We start from the raw sequence: 23,947 nt of genomic DNA, 5'->3' as shown, positions 1-23,947 counted from the left end.
CTACTATATGCTGGCCTTCCCCTGGTCACCTTTGTTGAGGCATCCTTTCTTCTGCCCTTGAGAAATAGAGATAGCCTGAGATAAACAGTGTAACATTAGATGAACAGAAAGTGGAAATAAAAGGATAGTTGTACATCAAAATGTTTTTCTACCGACAAGGTGGATGCCTATATTTGGAAACTTCCTGCTTCTGCCTTAACTGTTTCCAGTCCTTGTTCAAATTGTTTACCAGCCTCAGCATCCCCTGCAAAGCTGACTTTTTGGACTGTCCTAACATTGTCTCCACCAGTCTGTACATGAGTCCTAATTTATCCCATGCTATGACTGGCTCCAGATTCTTGAGTTGCTCTCTTAGTTTGTTCACAAAAAGCAGCCAATTTGCACCTCGTCTGTCCGTTTGGCGCTACCCATTGGTGAGTCAGAGAAGTGCTAAATCTAGTGACGTATTTGCCTTTGCAGAGTTGCCAACTTGTAAATCCGTGCATTGCCTTGGATGCACGCACACACACGCACACACACACACACACACACACACACACACACACACACACACACACACACACACACACCACACACAGATGTCCGTTATAGCCAGAGCTGCCCATATGACTGTGTGGTCAGTTCTTTAAGTCCACAGTGTCCTTAGTCACAGTTTTGTCACCAGGGAGCAATCTGCTACCTTGTTTTGTATTTTAGATTTTCTTTTACCATATTTTCTCCCACATTCATATTGCTTCAAACTCCCACAACCCCCTACAAAAAAACCTCCAATATAACAGATTTGTCAAAGAAAGGCATGATACAGGAAATATTCAGTGAATCTTTTATATCAAGATCATTCATCAGCATTCAAATAAACAATCATCACACATTATATCAATATGTCACAGAAAGACATCCAAAATCAAATATCTCCAGCTTCCAGCAAGAAAGCATTCTCTCTATGTGGTTGTCGCAAAACAACACCGTATTTACAGAGGTTGGTGAATGGTTTGTGATGAATGAGCAGAAGGACTACAGATGAACCAGATTTATTACTTATCTCTTGCAGGTTGCTGCTTCTACTGCCAGCACTGACCTTCTCTCATTCTTATTGCTGCTCAAACACTGTTCCTTTATACCATTCTCTTTCCCTGTCATCTTGAATTTCTCTCCATCTTCTTCTTCACAGTATTTTTGTTCTCCTATCTCTTCCCTGCTTCACTGTGCATGGTGCTCTGTCAAGTAGAGGCACAAGCCTTCACAGTTTTCCTGGATCCAGATGAAAAGTGAATTAGACCACAAATATCAGTCTGAACACTCACAGGACACAAACCTATTTACATGACACTTTAAGTGGTTACAGTAGTGTAATTACTGTACACTGGTACTAACAGTAACTGTAGGAATTATAGCAGCCAGGTAACTGGATGCACTAACAGCACTAGTAGTATTTACTAAAGTTGAGGTGAGAGAATTGACAACATTGTACACAACTGCTATCAAATTGTCTTCCTACTGGTGATACACTCAGCCCTCTTAGCCCTGATTGCAGGGAGTCGTAACGCAGGTAAGGCACAGAAAGCCATACCTGTAGATCCTTGTAGATGATTTTAGCTGAACTCTTAGCAGCCCTGAATAAGTGTTAAGCCCTATAGGTGGTAGATTAGGAATCTAGCCATTCACCCAATCTCTCATGCTGTTCCTTGTGGATTTCCTAACAGCAGAGTGGGCAAAGGGGGTATAAAGAGTCTAACAGGGTTCCTTCAGCCTCTAAAACAGGCTGGAAGTGAAGGGTGTGACATTAAGAGTTCAGTTCAGCCAAATAGTAGGTGGAGGCAGAGGGTGAAGACAGAGAGGACTAGTAGAGAGAGCAGAGACGATGAGGACGATCTGGGAGAGGTGGAAGATGTAGGCAAATCAAACCCAGGTGGACATTCAAGCTCAAAACACCGCAATGTAACATCTGAGTCTTCATTGCCATAATTTGCCCAGTACTCTTCAGGGTCAAGTTTGGGCAGAGCCAGTTCTTCCTCCCCCAGTTCATATTTGACCACTGAGGTCGTCGTAGACGGGCCTTTTCCATACAAGCCAGCTTTGACAGTCTCTGAGGACTTCTCAAAGATTCCTTTTGTGGATGACTGAGGCTTGTTTTTGTGGAACCACCAGCGGGTCTTGGTGCTAAAGGTGGTGGTGGTGGAGCCAGCAATGGAGCCAGGGTCAGGCAGGGGGCAGAGGGCGAAGTCCATCTCACGGAGAAAGCGGAGGTCCTGGCCACGGCGGGTGGAAGGGGAGGCACACATCACCTCGGATGATGATACAGGGGCCTCGCGGAACCATTCCCACAGGGCACGGGCCTCACAGCCACAGGACCAGGGGTTGGCATTGAGGCGGAGGAACTCGATACCCTGGGTGTCCCTCAGGGTCTGGCTTGGCAGCTCAGCCAGGGAATTGTTGAAGAGGAAGAGCATTGTCAAGCGGCCCAGATCACGGAAGGCGCGGCGGTTCACCTGACGGACGCGGTTGTCGTGAAGGAGAAGCCGATCGAGGTTGACCAGGCCACGAAACACATTTTCTGAAAGGGTACGGATGCGGTTGCCATGTAGAAACAGCTGGCTCAGGTTGATGAGGTCAGAAAAAATGTCATCCTGCAGGAAGTGGAGGTTGTTCTCCTGAAAAAGAAGAAAAAAAAAGAAAAACAAATTAAACACACTATCTGAACTGGAATGTGTGTAACTGTGCATGTGATGAGCAAATGTGGGCAGCTGCACGTGAATGTGAATCAGAGTAGCTGGAGTGCAACAATGTGTTTCTAGCGCCCCTACCTGCAGGTAGAGGAACTGTAGGCTGTAAAGCTTGTGGAAGATGTCATGGGGCAGGGCGGTGAGCCGGCAGCGGTGCATGTGGAGGCTCTGGAGCTTCTCAAGGCCGCGGAAAGCACCCCCCTCAAGACTGTGAAGATTGGGGTTGTCTCCCAGATCCAACTCCTCCAAGTCCCTCAGCTCACTGAAAGCACCTGCCTCAATCCATGTGATATTGTTGGAGAACAGCCACAGAACCTATAAAACAGATTTTTTTTAAAAAGATTAGTTATTTAAATGTATTAATATCTAATTACATTATCTTTTTTTATGATTTTTTTGTATTCACAAAGTATTTTTCTTTAGATTTAAATGTGGAAAAATAGAATTAAAAATGCATTGAAAAAAAACTTGAATATTTTCACACTAAAAATTGCAGTTTGGTATGATTTATTTTATTTTTTTTTCCTCTCCTACCTGAGTTCCGAAGCCAAAAGAGCCAACTCTGAGCTCCGTAATCCGGTTGTTCTGGAGGAACACGCGCTGAGACTCGTACGGCACTCCTACAGGGACGGCGGTGAAGTTCTGCGCCTGGCAGCTCACAGTCATGGGTGTCGGGTAGCACACGCAGTGGTGCGGACACGCCGACGCCGGACTTGGCTTGCCGAGAACCAACCAGACCACCAGCCAGAGGGAGAGACCGCCTGGAGGAGAGCGAGAACAGAAACAGAGAAGGCAAAGAGGTGAGAGCTGTCCGTGTTGCTGAATGCATCCAGTACAAACCATATAGAGTTCGATATTTAAACCATCTGTGCTCATTTCAACGATGCGTTTCATTCCATAATTTCAATAAAAGGATTGTATACACTGAAACTTTAGCTGAAGTTACAATTTTCAAAAGAATGAACACCTCAATAATTTGCCTAAAATGCTTACGCACTTGCGCCCATTACGCACAGCACGGCCACAAAGAAGCTCAGTCAAAACACAATAATGAATTCTCAGACTGCTTCCAAACATGAAAAGCATGGCTCTTTTATATCCATTAGTCGAAACTAAGATTTTACTTTAGAAAATGACTGTTATGTATTGGTTTGGTAAATCATCCCTCATCCATCCATTTTCTCTGATGTTCATAATATCAATGAAAGACTTCTTCCATATAAAACCTAATGCATTCTTGCACGATTTTTATCATAAAGCAAAAGCGCTTCAACTCCATGCACAATCAAGAGGTGTCTCAAGCCAAAGGATGAGAGAAAAGAAACTTACTTTTGCAGTTCCGCATGATGGAGCTTCGTCGGCTCCGAGAAATAGAAGAGTTGTCCATCCTGAACCAAAGCCTAAAGCGAGTTAGCCTGAGAGGGCGAAGTAAAGCCTTGCTATCTCCGCTGATGCCCTGGTTCCCGAGTCGGAGCGACTGAGAGTGTACCGGCTGATGGCCACTACTGTCCCATATATACTCGAGCATGCCGTGGTTGCCTACGGCAATGGGTACCGTGGAATCTCCTACGTCACCGCTCGGGGGTCATGAATGAAAGAGGGCGGCCAAAAAACGGAAAGGGGAGGGGCCGACCGCGAGGGGATTCTCGAGGAGAGTTTCTACGCGCGTAAAAGGCTGGTTGGAGACGTGCGTTCAGGACTGTGAGAGGAGGAGACTTTTTCGACGCACATTGGTGATGGCAGAGGGAAGGAAGGGTGGAGAACGCGTGTGTGTGTGTGTGTAAGAAGAAGATGAGGGAGGGGGGAGCAAGCCAATAAGGCTCGGTGCCCGGTAATGATGACTGGGCTTTGTGGAGGAGCGGAGGACGGGTAGCAGAGGCTTGTTTCCTGGCTTTCGTTGTCAGAGACAGTTATGGTCTGTTTCCGGTGCGCTGTGGCCAGACAGAGTGATACAAGGAGGAAAAAAGTCCTATAGATGGTTCTGTCTTCGGAAAGGAGGATGCCCCCGAGTTGTGATTCAGCCACAAGAGAACGAGTCACCCAAAACAGTCGCCATTAAAGAGTATTTTGTTGTTGAGCTTAACTGTGGCATGCGCAGTCATGCTGTTTGTGCTTTAATTATATTCCCCTGACATAATTATTGATGGTGGAGATGTGGAATGCCATCAAACAAGGAAGGAATGGACACATGAAAGGTGTCCTTTTAGTATGTAATGCGTCATCAAATGCTGACATATGTACACTACCTCCAAAAACGTCTTCCTACATTTTGTTACAATAAAACCACAAACTTCACTCCACTTTATTGGAATTTTATTAAATTGATCAATTGATCAGAAATTAGAGCATAATTGTGAAAACTATAGGATTTTTTTATATTATTTGGGGTTTTCTTTTGTTTGTTTTTGTAAACATTAAAATCTAATCCACCTAAATAATAGCCAGTGCGACCAACTATGTGTTTACATTACTTATAGTTAATAAACAGAGTCCCCCTGTGTGTAAACTAATCTCAGTATTAATACAACTGTTCTATGAATGCACCCAAAATTTAGAACAACGGATAAGCTAGCAACATATGGTCATCCAACTAAACAGAGGCCTGGCAATGAGAGCAGTAATCAGAGAAGCATCCAAGAGGGCTATAGTAATTCAAGAAGAAATCTAGTCTTACACTCTACAAATCTGGCCTTCATGGAAAAAGTGGCAAAAAGAAAGCCATTGTTAAAATAAACCCCAAAAAAGTCTTTTTTTGCAGTTTGCTTCAAACCATTTAAGAGAGACGGGAAACATGGAGAAGAAATTGGTCAGGTCAGACGAGGCCAAAATTTAACTTTTTCCTAACATGCAAAACTACTTGTATATATGTGGGTGAAAACTAACACTTACACATCACCAGAACCCCTAACCCTAACTTCACAACCAGAGCCACAATGGAATGGTTTAGATTAAAACATACTCTTGTGTTTTAATAGCCAAGTCAAAGTCCACACTCATTAAATTGAGAATCTGTTGCAAGACCTGAAAATTGTTGTTGTCAGCGGTTCTCCATCTAATCCAGCAAAACTTTGTCAGTTTTGAAAGGGAAAAAGGTCAAAAATGCCATCTGTATGCCCAAAAGCATGTTTAGAAATACCCTAAAATATCTCTAGCTGTAATTGCAGCAAAATCTGGTTCTACAAAGTAATGACTTGAGTAAATGCAAATGCACAGCACACTTTAAATTTTTATTTGTGAAATAAACTTTAATTAGATTTTTTTTTTCAGACCAAACTGTGAAAAAATTCAGGAGGTATAGAGACATTTTTTCAAGGGGCTGTTCATTTCCATACCTATTGCCACTTCTACCTTTTACAGGATTCAGCCTGAAGTCATCCATATAACTGGCAATCAAGTTTGTACACTTAATAAAAACTAGCCACAATTCTTAACATGAAGTCTAATTTTCCCTTCCGTATGATTTTGCTTTTAGAAAGGGTTTTGAGAAAAAAGTTAGAAGTTGTCACAGTGACATAGTTGCAACTGATGGCATGCTACTATTGGCTTTCAATCACAAGCAGTGACAGCTTGAGAGTCACAGCTGAACAGACTTGAAGTGCCATTCACATTAAGGCATCTGTTGTATTTTGTCGTCTTTTTGCTCTCTGGACTCAATACTTCCATTTTTCCTCCTCATTTTAAATCAGATGACCAGTATTTGAAATTGTGTGAGAAAAGCTGAGAAACAGGCCACAATAACTGAGACGAACTTGGTTGAACAACATTGGCTCACTTTCAAAGTGCCTTTAACTGTAATGGTGTAACTGTAACTGTAATAGTGTTTTTGTATGTCTCTGAAACACTTTTCACATTAGCAATCTAAATTTGTTGCCTTTTTTGTTGCAAAATAGCTCAAGCTTAGTCAGATTAGATGAAGCCCTTGTAGAACAGTAGTTTTCAAATCATGGCTGTATGTTTAGAGTTGTGGTCCTCACTCCAAAATCAAGTTCTTTCAGTTTTCTTCCAGCGTTGTATTTATCTCCGTCCATCTTCCTGTCAAGCTTGACCAATTTTTCCGTCCCTGGTGAGAAAAATAACCCCTACAGCATAATGCTGCCACCCCATTTTTCATCATCAAGGTGGTGTACTGAAAAGGATGTGCAGTGTTCATTTTCTACCAAAAACTGTTTTGCATCAAGGCAATAAACACACCGCCATTTGTTAAGCTGCTGAAACCTCTTGAAGGTCTCTCAGAGTCAAACAAGGTTTATGTTTTGCCTTTAGCAATCCTGCTGTTCTAAGTGAAGCAATAAATAAAAACATTCAATAGCAATCTTAAGCTTGGAGGTATTAACTGTTGTAGCCAAAGAGTGCTAAGGAGGTGCTGAAAACACTTTGTATGTGTAGTGCTCTGCCAGCTAGTAATAGAGGTTAAAAAACAGAAATATTAGGTTTTGGAAGCAGATCTTGAGATTTATTTAATAAAGTCTGTGTCTAGAAATGTTCAAGAGCTTAAACCTCCTGGTGTGCTGAACAATTTTCATGTTTTCACTTTTAAAATCTACAAAAGGAGTTTCTTAATCCCATTCACTAGTTTTTCTGATACTGATAACGGTTCCTAAACGTTTATGTACATCTACTGGATGCTTTGAGTAGTTATTAGTTATTTTGAGCTTGGGACTCCTGTCTGCATAAATCTTTGATATGTTTACATGGACAACTCTATGTGAAATTTAAATTTGCAGCAGGGTTTCTAAGGAGTCTGTTTTATTTCTGGAATTAATAAAAACAAAAATTTATGAAAGAACCACTCACATCACATATCAGACTGTAGTCGTAGGAGATGCAGTGTTGTAGGTCAGAGCTGACCTTGGAAAATAATTCTACCTTTTTCATGTCTCACACTGAGAGTGAATAAATGAGGACGGGCTGCTCAGACTCGGAGCCTTGAGGGTGTAGACAACAGAAGTGCGGCCATTCATAGAAATAGGCAGGAGGGCCAACAGATGAGTGAATGATTGCAGATGGAGTCACACAGTCAATGTGTGGAGTGTGTGCACGGCTGCATGCAGTACACACACACACATACACACAGCTGAAACAGTCTGCAGTCCTTTCTGTGCCAACAGAGCCACAGGAATAATAAACAGATGAGTAATGTAGGGGATCCATCACACCACACCCTTATGTGCTATTGTTCCCTCACACCTCCTGCTTCTGGAGTAAATGTTCTGGTGCGCACAACCCGTCCAGGAACCAAAACCTCTCTTGGCCTTCCCTTTACACATACCCACAGCACCTACTGTGATTAAATGTGTGTGATCATTTGTGTTTGCATGGCTGCCTGCTGTGGTAAACTTTGTCTAAATGCCACCACGGCAAAACAGTCAGTCAGTGTTGCGCCAGTCTCCCACACAGCAGGTTTGCAGTGCTGTGTGGGCGCAAGTCTCCTTGGTTTATGTGATGATTACTACATCATGTTTGTGCATCCCCCACACAAAAACAAAATGCGGCTTCCCCGGGCCGGCGCCCACTCTTTCACATCTGCCAGCCCCGTCTATCTGTCCATCTGTGTATCTGTCTGTCCATTTTGCATCCGCATCACCTCTTTTTCTGGGCTTTGATCCACCTTTACCTTACCAACTACTGAGTGCGTCACTGCACCTACAGTACTAACATGGCACACTGACATCTTTTGCACTCTGTGGCGTTAAGTACCCTAAAATAAACTGCCAATCACCCGGTCTGTCCTGACGAGCCTCCAGGATCCCCTGCCGCAGGTGTCACAGTGCAGTTCAGCAGGGTGTTACATCATAGGTGATATACTGGTAGCAGATCAGAACGGGTGTAAGCGAGGGTGATGGGACACCAAGCTGAAGGTGTTTCTGTTTTCAACGTAACACATACACCTCTGTTTTCAAAGGGCATGGATAAAAATCTTCCTAATAAATATTAGATTATTTCTTTCATTTCATTTTCAAAGACTTTCTACTCTTCTGCTCACTTTAGCTGATCAGTTGAACTGTATGTTTCAGGCGAAAAGACCTCATAGTCTGTACAAAAAAAACATCATTCTCAAAGTCTTGAGGCAGTCTTTCAAAATAAGGATTCTTTCCAAACTGTTGTGTAGTTTTGCTTATATAAAGCCACTTGAAGCTACATTGTACTCTCTTATAAAAGGCAAGACACAAGATAATGAAGGTCAAAATTTTATTTTATTTAAATTCCAAGATCCCATAATTGATCATAGCAAGGTTCAATGTTAAATGTTTATGTTTGAATTCTGAGTCTGAAATTGCTTTTTATTCAGTGAAGCAATTATGTGTTCTGTATACCTTCAAAGTGCAAGGTAACTCTTACCAGACAATGTTTTAGGTGGAAAAGAAAATGCATTCCTAACGGTACATATCTGTGAGACTTATTGGCTGAGGATGAACTTTGGAGACTGACTAATCTAAGACTTGATTTAACTCAACACAGCTCAGCTCTTACATTGCCCAACATTCTGCTTTTGATCAGCTGATCAGTCTTGGTTGATGGGATATCTGATATCTGTGGGCCGAGCTTAAGTGCAAGATGAGACCAGGCCTTGGCAATAAATTCTTACTGAAGCTTTTTGTCATTTTATCAGCCTTCAAAATTTCTTACAGTGATGAAACTGATTTTATTAACATGTTGTGGGACTTATGTGATTCTGATTACCAGTCAGAGTAGATGGCTTATGACAGTAAAATGGTTTAAAGTAGCTGTATAGAAGACCATATATGTACTATATATTTCCTTTTTACAGGGTTTCAATAAAGCCCGAGGAGTGCCACAATTTAAGACAAATTAATCGGTCATTACATAAATATTTTTATGTGATATTTAAGTTACATTAAGTGAGTAAATGTATTGATTAAAATAAATCATTAAAATTTAGTTTTTTGTTTTTTTATAGTCCTTTGCTGCAGCTTATCATCAATTTATTATGTCTGACGTCACAGCTCCGCTTCTAACCACACCAGCAACCCTAGCTTCAAAAATAGAAACTTTATTTTCATGTGAACAGTACTTTAACACCTTGAGGTGACAAATACGATTAAAAAAAAGTATTAATCAACTGTAATATGCATGCATGATAGAAAATCAGATGGACTGGGTACCAATCTATGAGTGACTACACCTTTTAAAATGAATGATTTTGCTGAATGATACCTAATTGTGTATTAATTAATTACTAATACAAATATTTAAATATCTAACTAAGTAAATATTTCTTAACTGGATTTGTGCACTTTTGGCACCTAATAGCTTTTAGCTAAATTCTGCCTAGCTGACAAAGGTGTAATAATTCTTATAATCTCCTCACTGAGAGATGTCCTTTAATAAGAGTCGTCCACCATCAGCTTTCGCAGATTTCACCAGAATAATTAATTAAACTTTTTTATACGCTTGTACTGCTGTTTAACTTGTTTGATCCCCTTTGGGTCACATTGATGAGGCGGTATGACTAAAACCGAAGGAAGAGAGTGAATATTCAAAGGTATCTCCAAATGAAAGTTTCATGTGCATGAAGAGAGCAACTTAAGAAAACCAGACAGACCACGACTCCACAGAAAAAGTGCATCCGAAACTCGACCACATAAAAGAATCAGGACATGTACTAACTGTAAGTGACTCAACATGTATTGTTTTGAAGCAAATTAGTGATGATCATTTCATCTGTCACAAGCTTTCTCAGAGACACCGGCATCTTTCTGTCTAATTGTAACAGACAAAGATGCCTGGTGCTATTTTTCCTCGTCATTCTCAGCTCCCCTCTCCTACATCTTTGTCTTCCAGAGCTCCCTCCCTTTTTTTGTTTGCCAGTGTTATTCATTTGTTTTGCGCCTAGGCGTCACTGCTTCCGCTTAACCATAAACTGCTGGTGTCTTTCCACACACTGGCGCACGTTCTGCCACACAATGGTGTCCTCTCAGTTCCCCTTCTTATAAGGAAACTGGTCTCCAGCTTCGGAAATGCAGCCAGCTTCTGCTTTCTTTTTTCTTTAAAACGTTGCCTAATATCTTAACAAATATCTAGAATTATTTTTTTTCTTCTGGGGGTGGGGGTTTCTTCATTTTGGAAGAAAAGTTGCTTTGGTACATATTTATGTAGTGAAAATGCCTGTGACAGAGTGAAACAATGAAACTTTGATTCAACGGGGGAAAACAGATAGATTTTAGAGCCTCTCCTTCCACTTCAACTCACTTACAAACTTGTTTGTTTCTTGTTTATGATAATAGTAATGAAAACCAGATTCTGTCATGCCAAAGCAAAAAAGAAAAACACTTTGAAATGCAATATAAAACGTTCTTCACAATTGTTTTCTTAAAATATGACATTGCAAATGATGTTCTTGGCAACTGCAGTGTTGGGCTTTAGTGCTGTTGCCTTGTAGCGAGCAGTGTTGAGTTTGAATCCCAACCAGGAGTCTGCACAGAGTTTTCATGTTCTCCCAATGCAATGGGTTCTCTACGGGTTCTACAGGTTCCTCCCACAATCCAAAAAATGTACTTGTTAAGTTAAATGGTCTCTTTCATGGGTCATTGGGAAGGTCATTCCAGATGCTTAATTTTAGTCTGCATTATGTCTTCCAAAACCCAGGCGCAGACTTATCATATAAGCAAAGGCAGGCAACCGCGTGGGGCCCCCAACCAGTAAGGGGCCTCACTGGTTATCCGACCCCCTAACAATACCCGTGCATTAATAATGTATCTTTGAGATAAACTGATTATAATTTAGAATCAAAACAATAACAAAAAACGTGACAAAATCCATGATCAATTTCTGCGCCTTCTGTTCTCATACTAAAATGGGCTATTCTGTTTTTGTCGCATAATACAATTCAGGAAGTGCAGTGTGCTTGAGTGAGAGGCGGGATCAGACAGGAGAAAGCGGGTTTGTCAAAGCGGAAAATCAGAAAGGTGTGAAAAAACAGACATTTTTCAATTGTTGACCTATTGCAAGTGTGGACAGGCAAACCGGACTGGGGAAAGGAAAAACGAGTAAGCACTGAGGAACAACAGGACAAGGAAGATGATTCACACAATGAGGTATGATTGATAGATGTTACAGTACAGTCCACATGGACGGATCTAAGAGGTTTAGGAATTATTGTCTACACTTCTACAAAGTTCATCACCAGTTAGGAAGCTAGATTGATTTGTATTTAACTATAACTCTAAGACTGCTACTCTCCCTCCCTGTGAAAGAAGTTGCTCAGGGTTTAAACTCCAAACTCCAAACATACCTGATATCCACCATGACACAGGACAGACTATCTCCCCTGCTCTCATTGCCAGTGCATCCATGTCCATTGTCAAGGAAACCGTGGACATGGATGCACTAACAGAAAGGTTTACAGTGGCCAAAGCCTGCAGAGCTTGTTTCAACCAGTGGTATCAACTGTGCCAGCCAGCAATAAAAAGTGACAGAATGATTAAAACTGAATAGATAAATACTGATAACCAATATCAATAAAATAAACTAGAAACAGCAAAAGGGCCATGAAGAAGAGGAGTATACAGTTACAAGAGCATAGGAGAAGCAATAAAGGAGAGGAAGAGGAAAAAAGGGACAACAAATAATAATTGCACATATGTGGGTTTTTCAATAAGCTGCACAGTCTATTCTGTTTGGTTTTGCTTTTTGATTTTATAATTTTTGCTTTATCTGTATTCATCTACCAGCCTTTTTGCCTTTCCGCAAACACAGCCAAATTTTCCAACCAAGGGACTATAAAGAATAGTAGTTGTATCTCATTAAAGCAAAGTAGGAATTGCTGTCTGGTTCAAAGTATTCGGGTATGAAAATTGTGGCCTACTGGTACATCATGGTAGACTTGGGGAGGGCCCCTTTAAATAGTTTCGCCTGGGTCCCCATATTGGCTAAGTCCGCCTCTGCCAAACAGTTTGGGTATGCTTGAGGATCGTTGTTCTGTTGGAATACCAAGATGTGTCCAAGTTTCAACAATGTGACGGTTGATTTGAGGTGAATTTAAAGAATCTAGAGTGTGTTGTACAGCTACCACTAGGAGCAAAACACCCTCACAGGATGATGCTACCACTACCATGCATGACAGCTGGCACAGCGCTCCAAGGTTTGAAAGTAGGACTTTCAGTTTTCTGGATAAACCCCTTCTCATCAAGGCCTTATAGCTCAATCTTCATGTCTGATCATACATATTTTTCCCAGAAGGTATTTGGCCTGTTATTTAGAGGAGGGGTTTGAATGGGACCCTCTCACTCTACTGTGTTGTAAAACGTGAAGTAGACACTGCTCCAAATGTTTCCAGTTCATTGCAGGCTTGAGTAAATGTTCCTGGGTTGTTCTTCAACCTGTGAACCAATTCCTTTGATTGGAGATGGATTTGGACTTCTTCCAGATGTTGGAAAGTGATGAGTGCACCAAATCACTTTTACTTAATTTTTTACTTACGATTACATTTGCAATATACAATTGATGATGATTGTAGATCATGTGATATTCAGTTGTGCCTAACTTAAGTAAATCTACAATTCTCCTTCTGAGATCTTGAACTATTTCCTTAGACTATCCCATTATTCTGATTATTGGTAAATCCAATGGGTAAAATAAAGTCTTTACCTTTTTACCAGCTAAAAATGAACTACTAGCTTTAATCTGTCACCATGACTAACCAGGACCAATTAAGACAATCTAGAAAATTCAGCACTATAATGTGAATGAAACAAAATCCAAATTGAATTCAGACGTGTTCACCCAATTATTTTGTTTTTTTAAACTATTAAAGTTGTATGCTGTAGAATCAATCCACCATGGGAAAATAATGATTCTAATGAATATTAAAAGTCTAATTTGACATGCATGATGAATACATGCAAAGATGTGACCACAAATCGTTTTCCATTTTATTTCTACTGCTTAAAATATTATAAAATGTATAACAAAGTCATTTTAGAGAGAAAAGTCTATGGACGCATATTCTGACATATAGTGTTGAGCCCTCTACACTGTAGAAATGCAAAAACAGTCCTAGGCTTAGTTAAATGACTAATATATCTCAGATTTTCCTGGAACCTATAAAATGTGCAAAATGACTTTAAATCTGAATGAATGATTAGACTCTGATTTTTCTCTTTAGTGAGTGCAACTTCCTCTCTTCTTTCCTTTCATTTCTAAAGGAACAATTGGATAGCACTCAGCCATGTGTTCATGCATTCAGATCAATACAGTCCACTCTCCTTCCTCATCCTCCTCCTCCTCCATCCCTCTTCCTGCACACTTCTGTAGAGTTACCATGCTCTGTGTGTGCTCATATGTTTCTCTTGAATTAAGCACATAAAAGCATCCTTCCAACAAGCAAATCCTAGAAGATGGAAGAGTAAAAATTAAGAAGACATTTTCATACATTCACTTTCGAGAATGGAATGCAAAAGGAAGAGCAGCAAATTTATGAATGTTTCAGTTTGTAAGCCTTATGAATATAGATCAACAGATTTATAACCCTGTAATAAATGAGTGAGTATAGAAAATGAATGGATGCATGGATGGATGGAACTGACCATCCATCTAAAAACAAAGATCTACAAATAAAAAGCTCTTGTATCAAGTCATGCTTTAAAAGAATACACAATGCAAATCTGCCTTATAAAACTCTGTCGTTCCATAAGGAAGGATTAAACTGCTATTACCTCTATTTGTGGCTTATACACACTCCTCCAATGTACATGTGATAAGGTTTTTAGGAAAACATTTAGAAAAAGGACTTACATTAATGTTGACTTGGTTGGTCCTGACCAATAGATGATCTTCACCAAATATTTTCCAAGTGAGAAAATAATGTACTCTCCATTTTTAATGACTAGCCTTCTCTGAATTACAGGTAGCCATCAAGGATTTTTGCGGGGATTCACGGGTTTTTCTGCTTGGGTTTGAAACATAACGATCACTCATTATTCTGTGTTGACAGCTGAAACGCAGGCTACAACGTTTCAGTTTTATCTTATAGTGATCCCTCTAGTGAGGAATCACTTTCACAGCATAAATCGTAGTGACAAACTTTCATCCATTTACCAGATAAATGTACAAAGTCCCTTCCTGGGTTTCTTTAAAGTGAGCTCTGTCTGCAGAGAAAAGGGGTCCAATAAGTATTTGTTTGATCAAGGTCGGTCCTGAGGGGGGAGATTAAGCCCAGGCAAAGTATTTTCTCTGTGTTGGATGTCCTTATTTCCTCTGATGCATGGCAGTGTTTTGATTTGCTTTACAGTTCTCTTGTTTCCATCTGTCTCTGTGGACGGCTCTATTCGATTTACTGAAGGTTTCTTGGCTTAGCTGTAAAGCTTCATTCTTTCGCCAATTTCTCAGATATCCTGACAACAGGAGGGAAAATTAGTTATTCTGATTCTCAGCAGCCTTTTAGGTGCCATTAAAAATGTTACTGATTAAACTGCTGCTGACAGCACTAAAGTGTGATGGAACAAATGATCTAAACAGATTTTCAATACCTACTGTTAACTTTTGGAGAGTGATACAACCTCTTTCAGTGTTTTGCAAAGGAACCTTTGCTCTTAGGTTGAAGTAACTCTTTTTTTTTTACTTTTCTTTCCTAAAATCAATATATATAATAGATCTCACTGAAATTGTACAAAAAGCTATTTAAGGCACAGGTTTGTTCTTTTAGAAAGTGACATGTACATATATACCTTAAGAATGTCTAATACGTTTTTACTAAATTACCCACTAGTGACAGATTCATGCTCTTACAATTCCAGTAAACTGAAACAACAGAATTTAAAAGCTTATCTCCAGACAGCTAAAGCCAAAAACATCCAGCGAAGTATCCAGGAGGTGATCAGTTTAGTAAAATATCCCAGTGAACTGTTGCAGCCACACTCCTGTCCTCCGTTTCTCACTTCATAACACACTCTCACTTCACACTCATCAGGAAACAAAAACACCTGTGTTAAAATTAAAGATATAGCTAATGTATCTTTAAGATCTAAAAAAAATGGCTGTACTTCTATATATCTATGTTTTTCTACTAGAAGCAAACAGAAAAAGTAAAAAAAAAAATCAACACTCCCATGGTGCACCACACACAGGAAGTCATGCTTTATTCAGCCACTGTCAAGACTGTCAAGCCATTGTCGACACTTGGAAGTACAACATTTTTATTCTGACAGCACTGCCACCTCATACAGGCAACACCAACACTAGGATATATCAGGACTGCCAAATATGAACACAGGTATTCATATCCAAGTTAAATTCATGTCTGGGGTTAAATAAGGTGGATGTTGGTATAGAAACCACACACAAACACATACACACACTGTGTCAGCAGCTTTTAACCATGAAGCTGAGTTTGTGGTAAAGCGTTCAAGTGCCCTATTTTAATCTTTACACGCAGCAAAAAGTCAATAACTGATTCAAATGATATTTCAACCTGGAAAGACTCACATAATGGAAAAACAACAAGAAGACGGTTAAAGAGTTTAGTAATGAAAGATTATTTTTTTGGCGCTCAGACCCCTGAGGAAGACGTGAACACTGAAGATGAAATGAGTTTGAATAAACATCTTATGATTATGATTAGGTATGTCTTCCCGCCTGGGATCCAATCCTGGTGGTGGCGTAGGCCTTGGTATGGAAGGAGTTGGGAGCCTATGGTGGAGAAGGGGTGGAGAAAGGTCGAAGCACAGCAGAAGAGTGGTGTCTTCCATGCAGATGGTCTTTAAAAGTGATGCCCTGGGAGATGATTGCCCAAGGAGGAGTGCAGACCTGCCGTTGATTGGAGCTGCCAGTGAGGAGTGATTGGACGAGAAGGGGTGGTGAGTCTTCTATGCTGAATTTTCATTTAAACTCCGTTTGTCACATTTAACACGACTGTGCATGAATTCACATAATAAACATGTAATCTATTTGTTATGGAACTGAAATTGAGATGTATTTGAGTTCTCCAGCATTCTTTGTCACTTTGTTTTGGTTATTTTAAACTTCTTCATTATTGCTCTAAATGCACACCTGAGAAAGTTTCTGGTCTGTTTTATGAACATTTACCATTTTTAATTTTTCACAGATATTTCCATTTAAACTTAATCTTTTTTAATAAATAAAAACATTGTGGAATCTTATGTGTATGATTTTGTACACTTGAGATTTAAATAATTTTCTAACTTATTTTTTTGCACATTAACACCAAAGAATTGACAAAGGGAGCTTCTTGTTACCAAGACTGGAGGTAATTGATGTGTCTACTGATATTGTTTGCATACTTTTTCTGCCATCATGTCTCTTCTGATGACCATGTTGCTTGTACATATTTGTCTTGTTAATTGCATACCACAGATCAGCCACATGTTTATCATGTATTGGATTCTTACTACTGTTTAAATAGACTTACACTCATTAATGCTTTAGATGATGCTGAAGAAAACCAAAGACTGAAACTTACATTCATGTTTAAGGACTGTACTGAAGTTTACAAATATAAATCAGAAATGTTTGGAGTGTATTTAAATTAACCGCCCTTTACCCTGATATCACCAAAGAAAGATATAAATAAAACCCTGTGCAATAAATTGCCTTTTAAAGTCATTTAAGCACCTAACTGATTTCCAAGTCTCCGAATAAATACCACTGTTCTGGGAAACCCTCATAGGTTTGCTCAAGAACATTAGTGAGTAAGCAGCATCACAAATACCAAGGAACACACCAGACAGCTCAGAGATCCAGCTGTGGGGAACTGTAAAGCAGGGTTAGTCAAAGTCTTATTTGCAGTTTGCCACTATGGAGGACCGATCCTGACAAAATTAAAAATAAAAGCAGAAATATATATATTTTGTTTTTCCTTTTCCTTACACATGCATTTTTCATCAAGAAATGTAAATGTTTTTCCTTTTCCTTACACATGCATTTTTCATCAAGAAATGTAAATGTTTTTCCTTTTCCTTACACATGCGTTTTTCATCAAGAAATGTAAATGTTTTTCCTTTTCCTTAAACATGCGTTTTCATCAAGAAATGTAAATGTTTTCTTTTTCCTTTTCCTTACACATGCCTTTTTTCTTTTGACATTTCCTCGTCTCTCCTTTTCCTTTACCGTATGCATTTCTGCTTCATTATGCAAATGAGGAGGGCTGCCTTCTTCTCCCCAGCTCCTCTCCTATTGGTCAATATACAGGAAGGAGGAGGATCCATGTGCAGGCCGAGGGTGTGTCCCAATTCAGGGGCTGGATCCTTCCAAGCCCGTACTTGTGGGCTGATTACATCACAGCGCGGCGCGTAAGGTCTGTCAGATGCTGCCGACAAATGTGTCCTTCTTTTGCCCGATTTGAAGGATGCGTTGTGAGTATCCTTCGCGGTCCATCTTTTCCCATGATTCATTGCGGGTCGAAGTGGTTTGGTCAAACAGGGGCAGCCATGGTGGACCACAGTGGCAAAAGCTGTGAGTAAACTGTTAAAAATTACACTTTCTGTGACACAAAAGAACTTTTACAATGTTTTTAGTGCGGGAATATAACTGTGTAGACGTGAAAAATCTGCTTGATTTATCTAGACATCGCTTAATTTCAAACGTGCTCCGACGTGTTCGGAGTTTTCTGCTCCCACCGTGTTAACTGCCGGTTTGCTTCACCAGCCCTACCGGCGGTGGGGCGAGATAGCCCGGTAGAGATCTGACCGGACTGTCGGCACTGAGCTCCGGCTGCCAGTCATCACAGTGAACGTTAAACCCAAGTGATTTCTAACAGTTTATGTTAGTATTATTTTAATGTATTGTGTCATTTGTTCATGTAAGTCGATTTGACATTACAGGTGATATTAAAGTTAACCTGAATAAATGGACAATTTTATGTAATCTTACTTTTTTCTGTGAAATCAAACTGTCCACTTAGGAATTGACAATCAATTTCACATGTTGTTGTACAAATGAAATAGACAACAGGGGGAAATCTTTGGCGATTAGCAAGACACACTCAATAAAGGAGTGGTTCTGCAGGTTGGGACCACAGACCACTTCTCAGTACCTATGCTTTCTGGCTGATGTTTTGGTCACTTTTGAATGTTGGGGGTACTTTCACACAGGTGAAAGTACCACCAACAGGAGGAGCACTGCCAGAGCCCTGCAAACTGACCTCCAGCACGCCACAAATGTGCATGTGTCTGCACAAATGGTTAGAAATCATGAGGATGGTATGAGGGCCCGACGTCCACAAATGGTGGTTGTGCTCACAGCCCAACACTGTGCAGGGCGCTTGGCATTTGCCAGAGAACATCAGGATTGGCAAATTCACTACTGGCGCCCTGTGCTCTTCACAGGTGAAAGCAGGTTCACACTGAGCACATGTGACAGACGTGACAGAGTCTGGAGACACCGTGGAGAGCGATCTGCTGCCTGCAACATCCTTCAGCATGACCGGTTTGGCAGTGGGTCAGTAATGGTGTGGGGTGGCATCTCTTTCCGTGTGCTCGCCATAGGTAGCCTGACTGCCATTAGGTACCGAGGTGAGATCCTCAGACCCCTTGTGAGACCATATGCTGGTGCCATTGGCCCTGGATTCCTCCTAATGCAGGACAATGCTAGACCTCATGTGGCTGGAGTGTGTCAGCAGTTCCTGCAAGATGAAGACATTGAAGCTATGGACCGGACCGCCCGTTCCCCAGACCTGAATCCAATTGAGCACATCTGGGACATCATGTCTCGCTCCATCCACCAACGTCACGATGCACCACAGACTGTCTAGAGTTGGAGGATGCTTTAGTCCACGTCTGGGAGGAGATCCCTCAGGAGACCATCTGCCGTCTCATCAGGAGCCCAGGCGTTGTAGGGAGGTCATACAGGAACGTGGAGGCTACACACAATACTGAGCCTCATTTTGACTTGTTTTAAGGACAATACATCAAAGTTGGATCAGCCTGTAGTGTGTTTTTCCACTTTCATTTTGTGTGTGACTCCAAATCCAGGCCTCCATTGGTTAATACATTTGATTTCCATTGATGATTTTTGTGTGATTTTGTTGTCAGCAGATTCAACTTTGTACAGAACAAAATATTCAATGAGAATATTTCATTCATTCAGATCTAGGATGTGTTATTTGAGTGTTCCCTTTATTTTTTTGAGCAGTGTATAATTATATACATATATATATATAGAGAGAGAGAGAGGAAAATAAGTATTTGAACACCCTGCAACTTTGCAAATTGTCCCACTTAGAAATCATGGAGGGGTCTGAAATTTTCATCTTAGGTGCGTGTCCACTGTGAGACACTGTGGTACCTAAAACAAGCTCTTTCAAACTTTTCACTTCTTTACTGAGATTTGCTTGCATTTGAAAGTGTATTTCTCTTCAGCTGTACCTGGAATCACGAACTATAATGCTAGCTGAATTATAAATACACTTTTAAAAACACATATAGCACATTTCTTAATCAAATATGAATATTTAAAAGCTTATTTATTCTCAATCACACTCTCCAGCGATACGGTAAGATTACATAAAGTCGTCCATTTATTCAGGTTAATTTTAATATCACCTGTAATGTCAAATCGACTTACATGAACAAATGACACAATACATTAAAATAATACTAACATAAACTGTTAGAAATCATTTGGGTTTAACGTTCACTGTGATGACTGCCAGCCGGAGCTCAGTGCCGATAGTCCGGTCAGATCTCTACCGGGCTATCTCGCCCCACCGCCGGTAGGGCTGGCGAAGCAAACCAGCAGTTAACACGGTGGGAGAGGAAAACTCAGAACACGTCGGAGCACGTTTGAAATTAAGTGATGTCTTGATAAATCAAGCAGATTTTTCACGTCTACACAGTTATATTCCCGCACTAAAAACATTGTAAAAGTTCATTTGTGTCACAGAAAGTGTAATTTTTCAGTTTACTCACAGTTTTTGCCACTGTGGTCCGCCATGGCTGCCCCTGTTTGACCAAACCGCTTCGACCCGCAATGAATCATGGGAAAAGATGGACCGCGAAGGATACTCACAACACATCCTTAAAATCAGGCAGAAGAAGGACACATTTGTCGGCAGCATCTGACAGACCTTACGCGCCACGCTGTGACGTAATCAGCCCACAAGTACGCACTTGGAAGGATCCAGCCCCTGAATTGGGACACACCCTCGGCCTGCACATGGATCCTCCTCCTTCCTGTATATTGACCAATAGGAGAGGAGCTGGAGAGAAGAAGGCAGCCCTCCTCATTTGCATAATGAAGCAGAAATGCATACGGTAAAGGAAAAAGAGAGACGAGGAAATGTCAAAAGAAAAAAGGCATGTGTAAGGAAAAGGAAAAAGAAAACATTTACATTTCTTGATGAAAACGCATGTTTAAGGAAAAGGAAAAACAAAATATATATATTTCTACTTTTATTTTTAATTTTGTCAGGATCGGTCCTCCATATATGCCACAAGTCATGTAGGGGGGACGGCAAACATGGGAAACAGGTGCTTTGACTAGATGCGACCATAACTGTACTTTTTGAGCTACATGCAACATGATTTGTTTGGTGGAAAATTAAAACTGCTCATCAGTCTGCACATTGCATCCCTATGGTGATATAAGGTGGTGGTGCCATCGTACTGTTGGGATGCATTTTTTCAGCAGGTTTAAGGAAACTGATCAGAGTTGATTGGGAAAATGATGGAGCCAAAAATGATGTAGTGGTGAAGGACGGCCTGTTAAATAGCTGCAAAAGACTTTAGAGTACAGCCAGAGCAGCAATGGAATGGTTTGTATCAATGTATATTCATATATTAGAACAACCCAGTCAAAGGACTTATATCTAAATGAGAATCTGTGGCAAGACTTGCAAAGTGGTTCTCACTCTATCCAATCTGAGCTTAGGGCAAAAAGTTATGTCTCTAAATCTCAGCAAAAGGTGGTTCCACTGAATACAAATGCTTGCCATGATTTTTACATTTTTATTTGCAAAAATTAAAGTAATAATAATTAATATTAAATATGTACTCATTGACTTCACTTTACCCCATTCACTTTACTATTATATGCTGCTTTGTTTTGCTCTGTTAAACAAGGTCCCAGTAAAATACAAGGAAGTTTGTGGGAGCAACATGTAGCTTTAAAAACATCAGAGACAACTCTAATTTCATTTTTAAAGGTTCTCTTTATTATGTAAGCCTATGAAAAAGAGAAAAACACACAAACACACCCTAGATTTCTATGGTCATTGTGGTCAGTGTCCATTATCTTCCCTTATTCAGGATGCAGATTCTTTTATTGGAACCCATTTCATTAGGAAGCATTCAACCATGCTTTCTCTCAGTCCTATCTCGTTTACTGGTAATGGACTATAGAATATTGCCAGTGCATAATCTATTTATGGATCATGGACTTTTTTAGTTTTTATCTGTAGGTTGGTGGCTTTAAAGTAGCTCTTCCTCCTCTGCCCTCCATATCCCTCTCCCCGAGGCATCAGTACTCCCTCACCTCTCTCCATGCATCCGTCTGTTCCCCTTTCATCTGTTATTTTTAACCCTCAGGCATGTCTCATGTGTGACGCAGATGGGCGCGTAATGCGGACACAGCAAACTAAAGAGGAAAGAGGTCTGGGCTGGGGATAGGTTGAGAGCGAGACAGGGACTGATGTGAAAGAGGAAACTTGGGCAGACACAGGGGATCTTATTAGGGAGAGGTGGAGCGAGAAAGATGGAGTAAAACATCAGGGGATAAGAGGTGAAATAAATGCTAATTTACACATAAATCACTACTAAACAAGGTCAAAAAACTTTCCAGTCTTTATATCTGCTATCGTTTTGTGTTCCATCCAGCGGCACAGACTATGTCCAAAAACTAAACTCACAGTCAGCACTGCTTTCCCAGTTCTTTCCCATTCCTCAGGACCCCATCTATCTTGCTGAAAGCTCAACACACCCACTCGTTTGTCTGAGCAGAAAGAAGAGGAGTTACATATCAATCTTACGTCACTCAGCAGCCCTCAGACTTTTCATAGAGGCAGTGAATGAGCAGCAACAACACATGACGCACGCCAACTGTCAGGCTGAAGTAGTTGTGTGCTTGCATATGTGTGCGTGAACAGGGTTGCAAATGTGTGGACAGATATTTATTAATAGTTATTATGTGTGGCTGTAGATCTGGACGATGAGCTTGTTCAAGGAAAGATCCAGTAAAAAATTTGTTAAGGTTTCGTAACACTTCTACTGTTTAATTGTGAACATTACATTGCATCACTCACAATTAGAAAATGACGCTAAAGCGGTCAGAACCAACCTACTCAAGATAAACATTCAAACTTATGTATCAAAATTTTACATGCAACAGTGACATCATTCAAACTACAGCCAAATGTAGTGATTAATGAGGTTGCACACATGATTGTATGTTTTTAAATATGGCAGTAAAATTAAATCCAATGACACATTTAGTCATCAGTAAAAGATTTGTTTCGTCAAAAGCAATAAACATGGCTAAGAAACTTCTGGTGGTTTAATTTAATCTGCCCGTAACTCTGATTAAACTCATTATGTTTACTGAAACTGTTTCAATGTAGTCAGTGGGAAGGAAAGAAAATGAGTTCATTATCAAGTGTGGAAGACTTAAGAAGGCTTTTAATAAGAAATGAACAGTTGAATGCAATAAATACTAAAATAACACTGAAGAATAAATGCAGAAATTAAAAACCAAACTGATAAATTGACTTAATGATTCAATGCATTGGAAGAATTCGTTTAAAAAAGCTTTCCTGCCTGCTGTGTGAACATTGTGACTCATTGTAATTGTTAAACGTTAAAGCATTATGTATTCTTTCAGTATGTTGAGTAGCTATCAACAGATAGAAATTCAGGCTGTTTTTCATTAAACATATATTAGTGCCAGAAGTTAAATAATCCCTGATGCTTTTTCCATTACATTTTGCATAAAGGCCTGATGACATCAGACCCAGCATACATATACGTTATATGTATCACTTTCAGTAAGGTACAGGTCATAGTTTTGTAGTCACAAAAACAAATATGACGAAACAGCAGTGATGGGTTGATTTAACCTGCTGTGCCCTCCATGTTTATTAGCGTGCCCCTAGAAAAGATGTGGAAAAAACCATTGAAAATAAATTCATCTTTTATTCTAGCAGCATAATCTCAAATAAAAACAGCTATATTTATTCAGTGAGGAAAAAGGTGTCCCACTTTTTGTTTCCATTCGTACAGAAATATGGTTAGGGTTAAAGGGACATTACAACAGTAATG

General features: G+C 40.2%; 1 protein-coding gene across 1 annotated transcript; it reads right to left on the bottom strand.

Moving 5' to 3' along the window:
• Nucleotides 1-811: 811 nt before the first annotated feature.
• rtn4rl2a (reticulon 4 receptor-like 2 a) lies at nucleotides 812-4,266 on the bottom strand. Its single transcript, XM_047364404.1, has 4 exons — nucleotides 4,053-4,266; nucleotides 3,258-3,484; nucleotides 2,805-3,038; nucleotides 812-2,651 (listed from the first exon to the last, which is right to left on the bottom strand). Exons 1-4 carry the CDS (start codon nucleotides 4,249-4,251, stop codon nucleotides 1,797-1,799), a joined length of 1,515 nt encoding a protein of 504 aa, XP_047220360.1. The 5' UTR covers nucleotides 4,252-4,266; the 3' UTR covers nucleotides 812-1,796.
• Nucleotides 4,267-23,947: the final 19,681 nt, after the last annotated feature.

Source organism: Girardinichthys multiradiatus, chromosome 5 (genome assembly GCF_021462225.1).
Source record: "Girardinichthys multiradiatus isolate DD_20200921_A chromosome 5, DD_fGirMul_XY1, whole genome shotgun sequence".
Taxonomy (NCBI): Eukaryota; Metazoa; Chordata; class Actinopteri; order Cyprinodontiformes; family Goodeidae; genus Girardinichthys; species Girardinichthys multiradiatus.
This window is presented reverse-complemented; position numbering and strand designations above follow the sequence as displayed.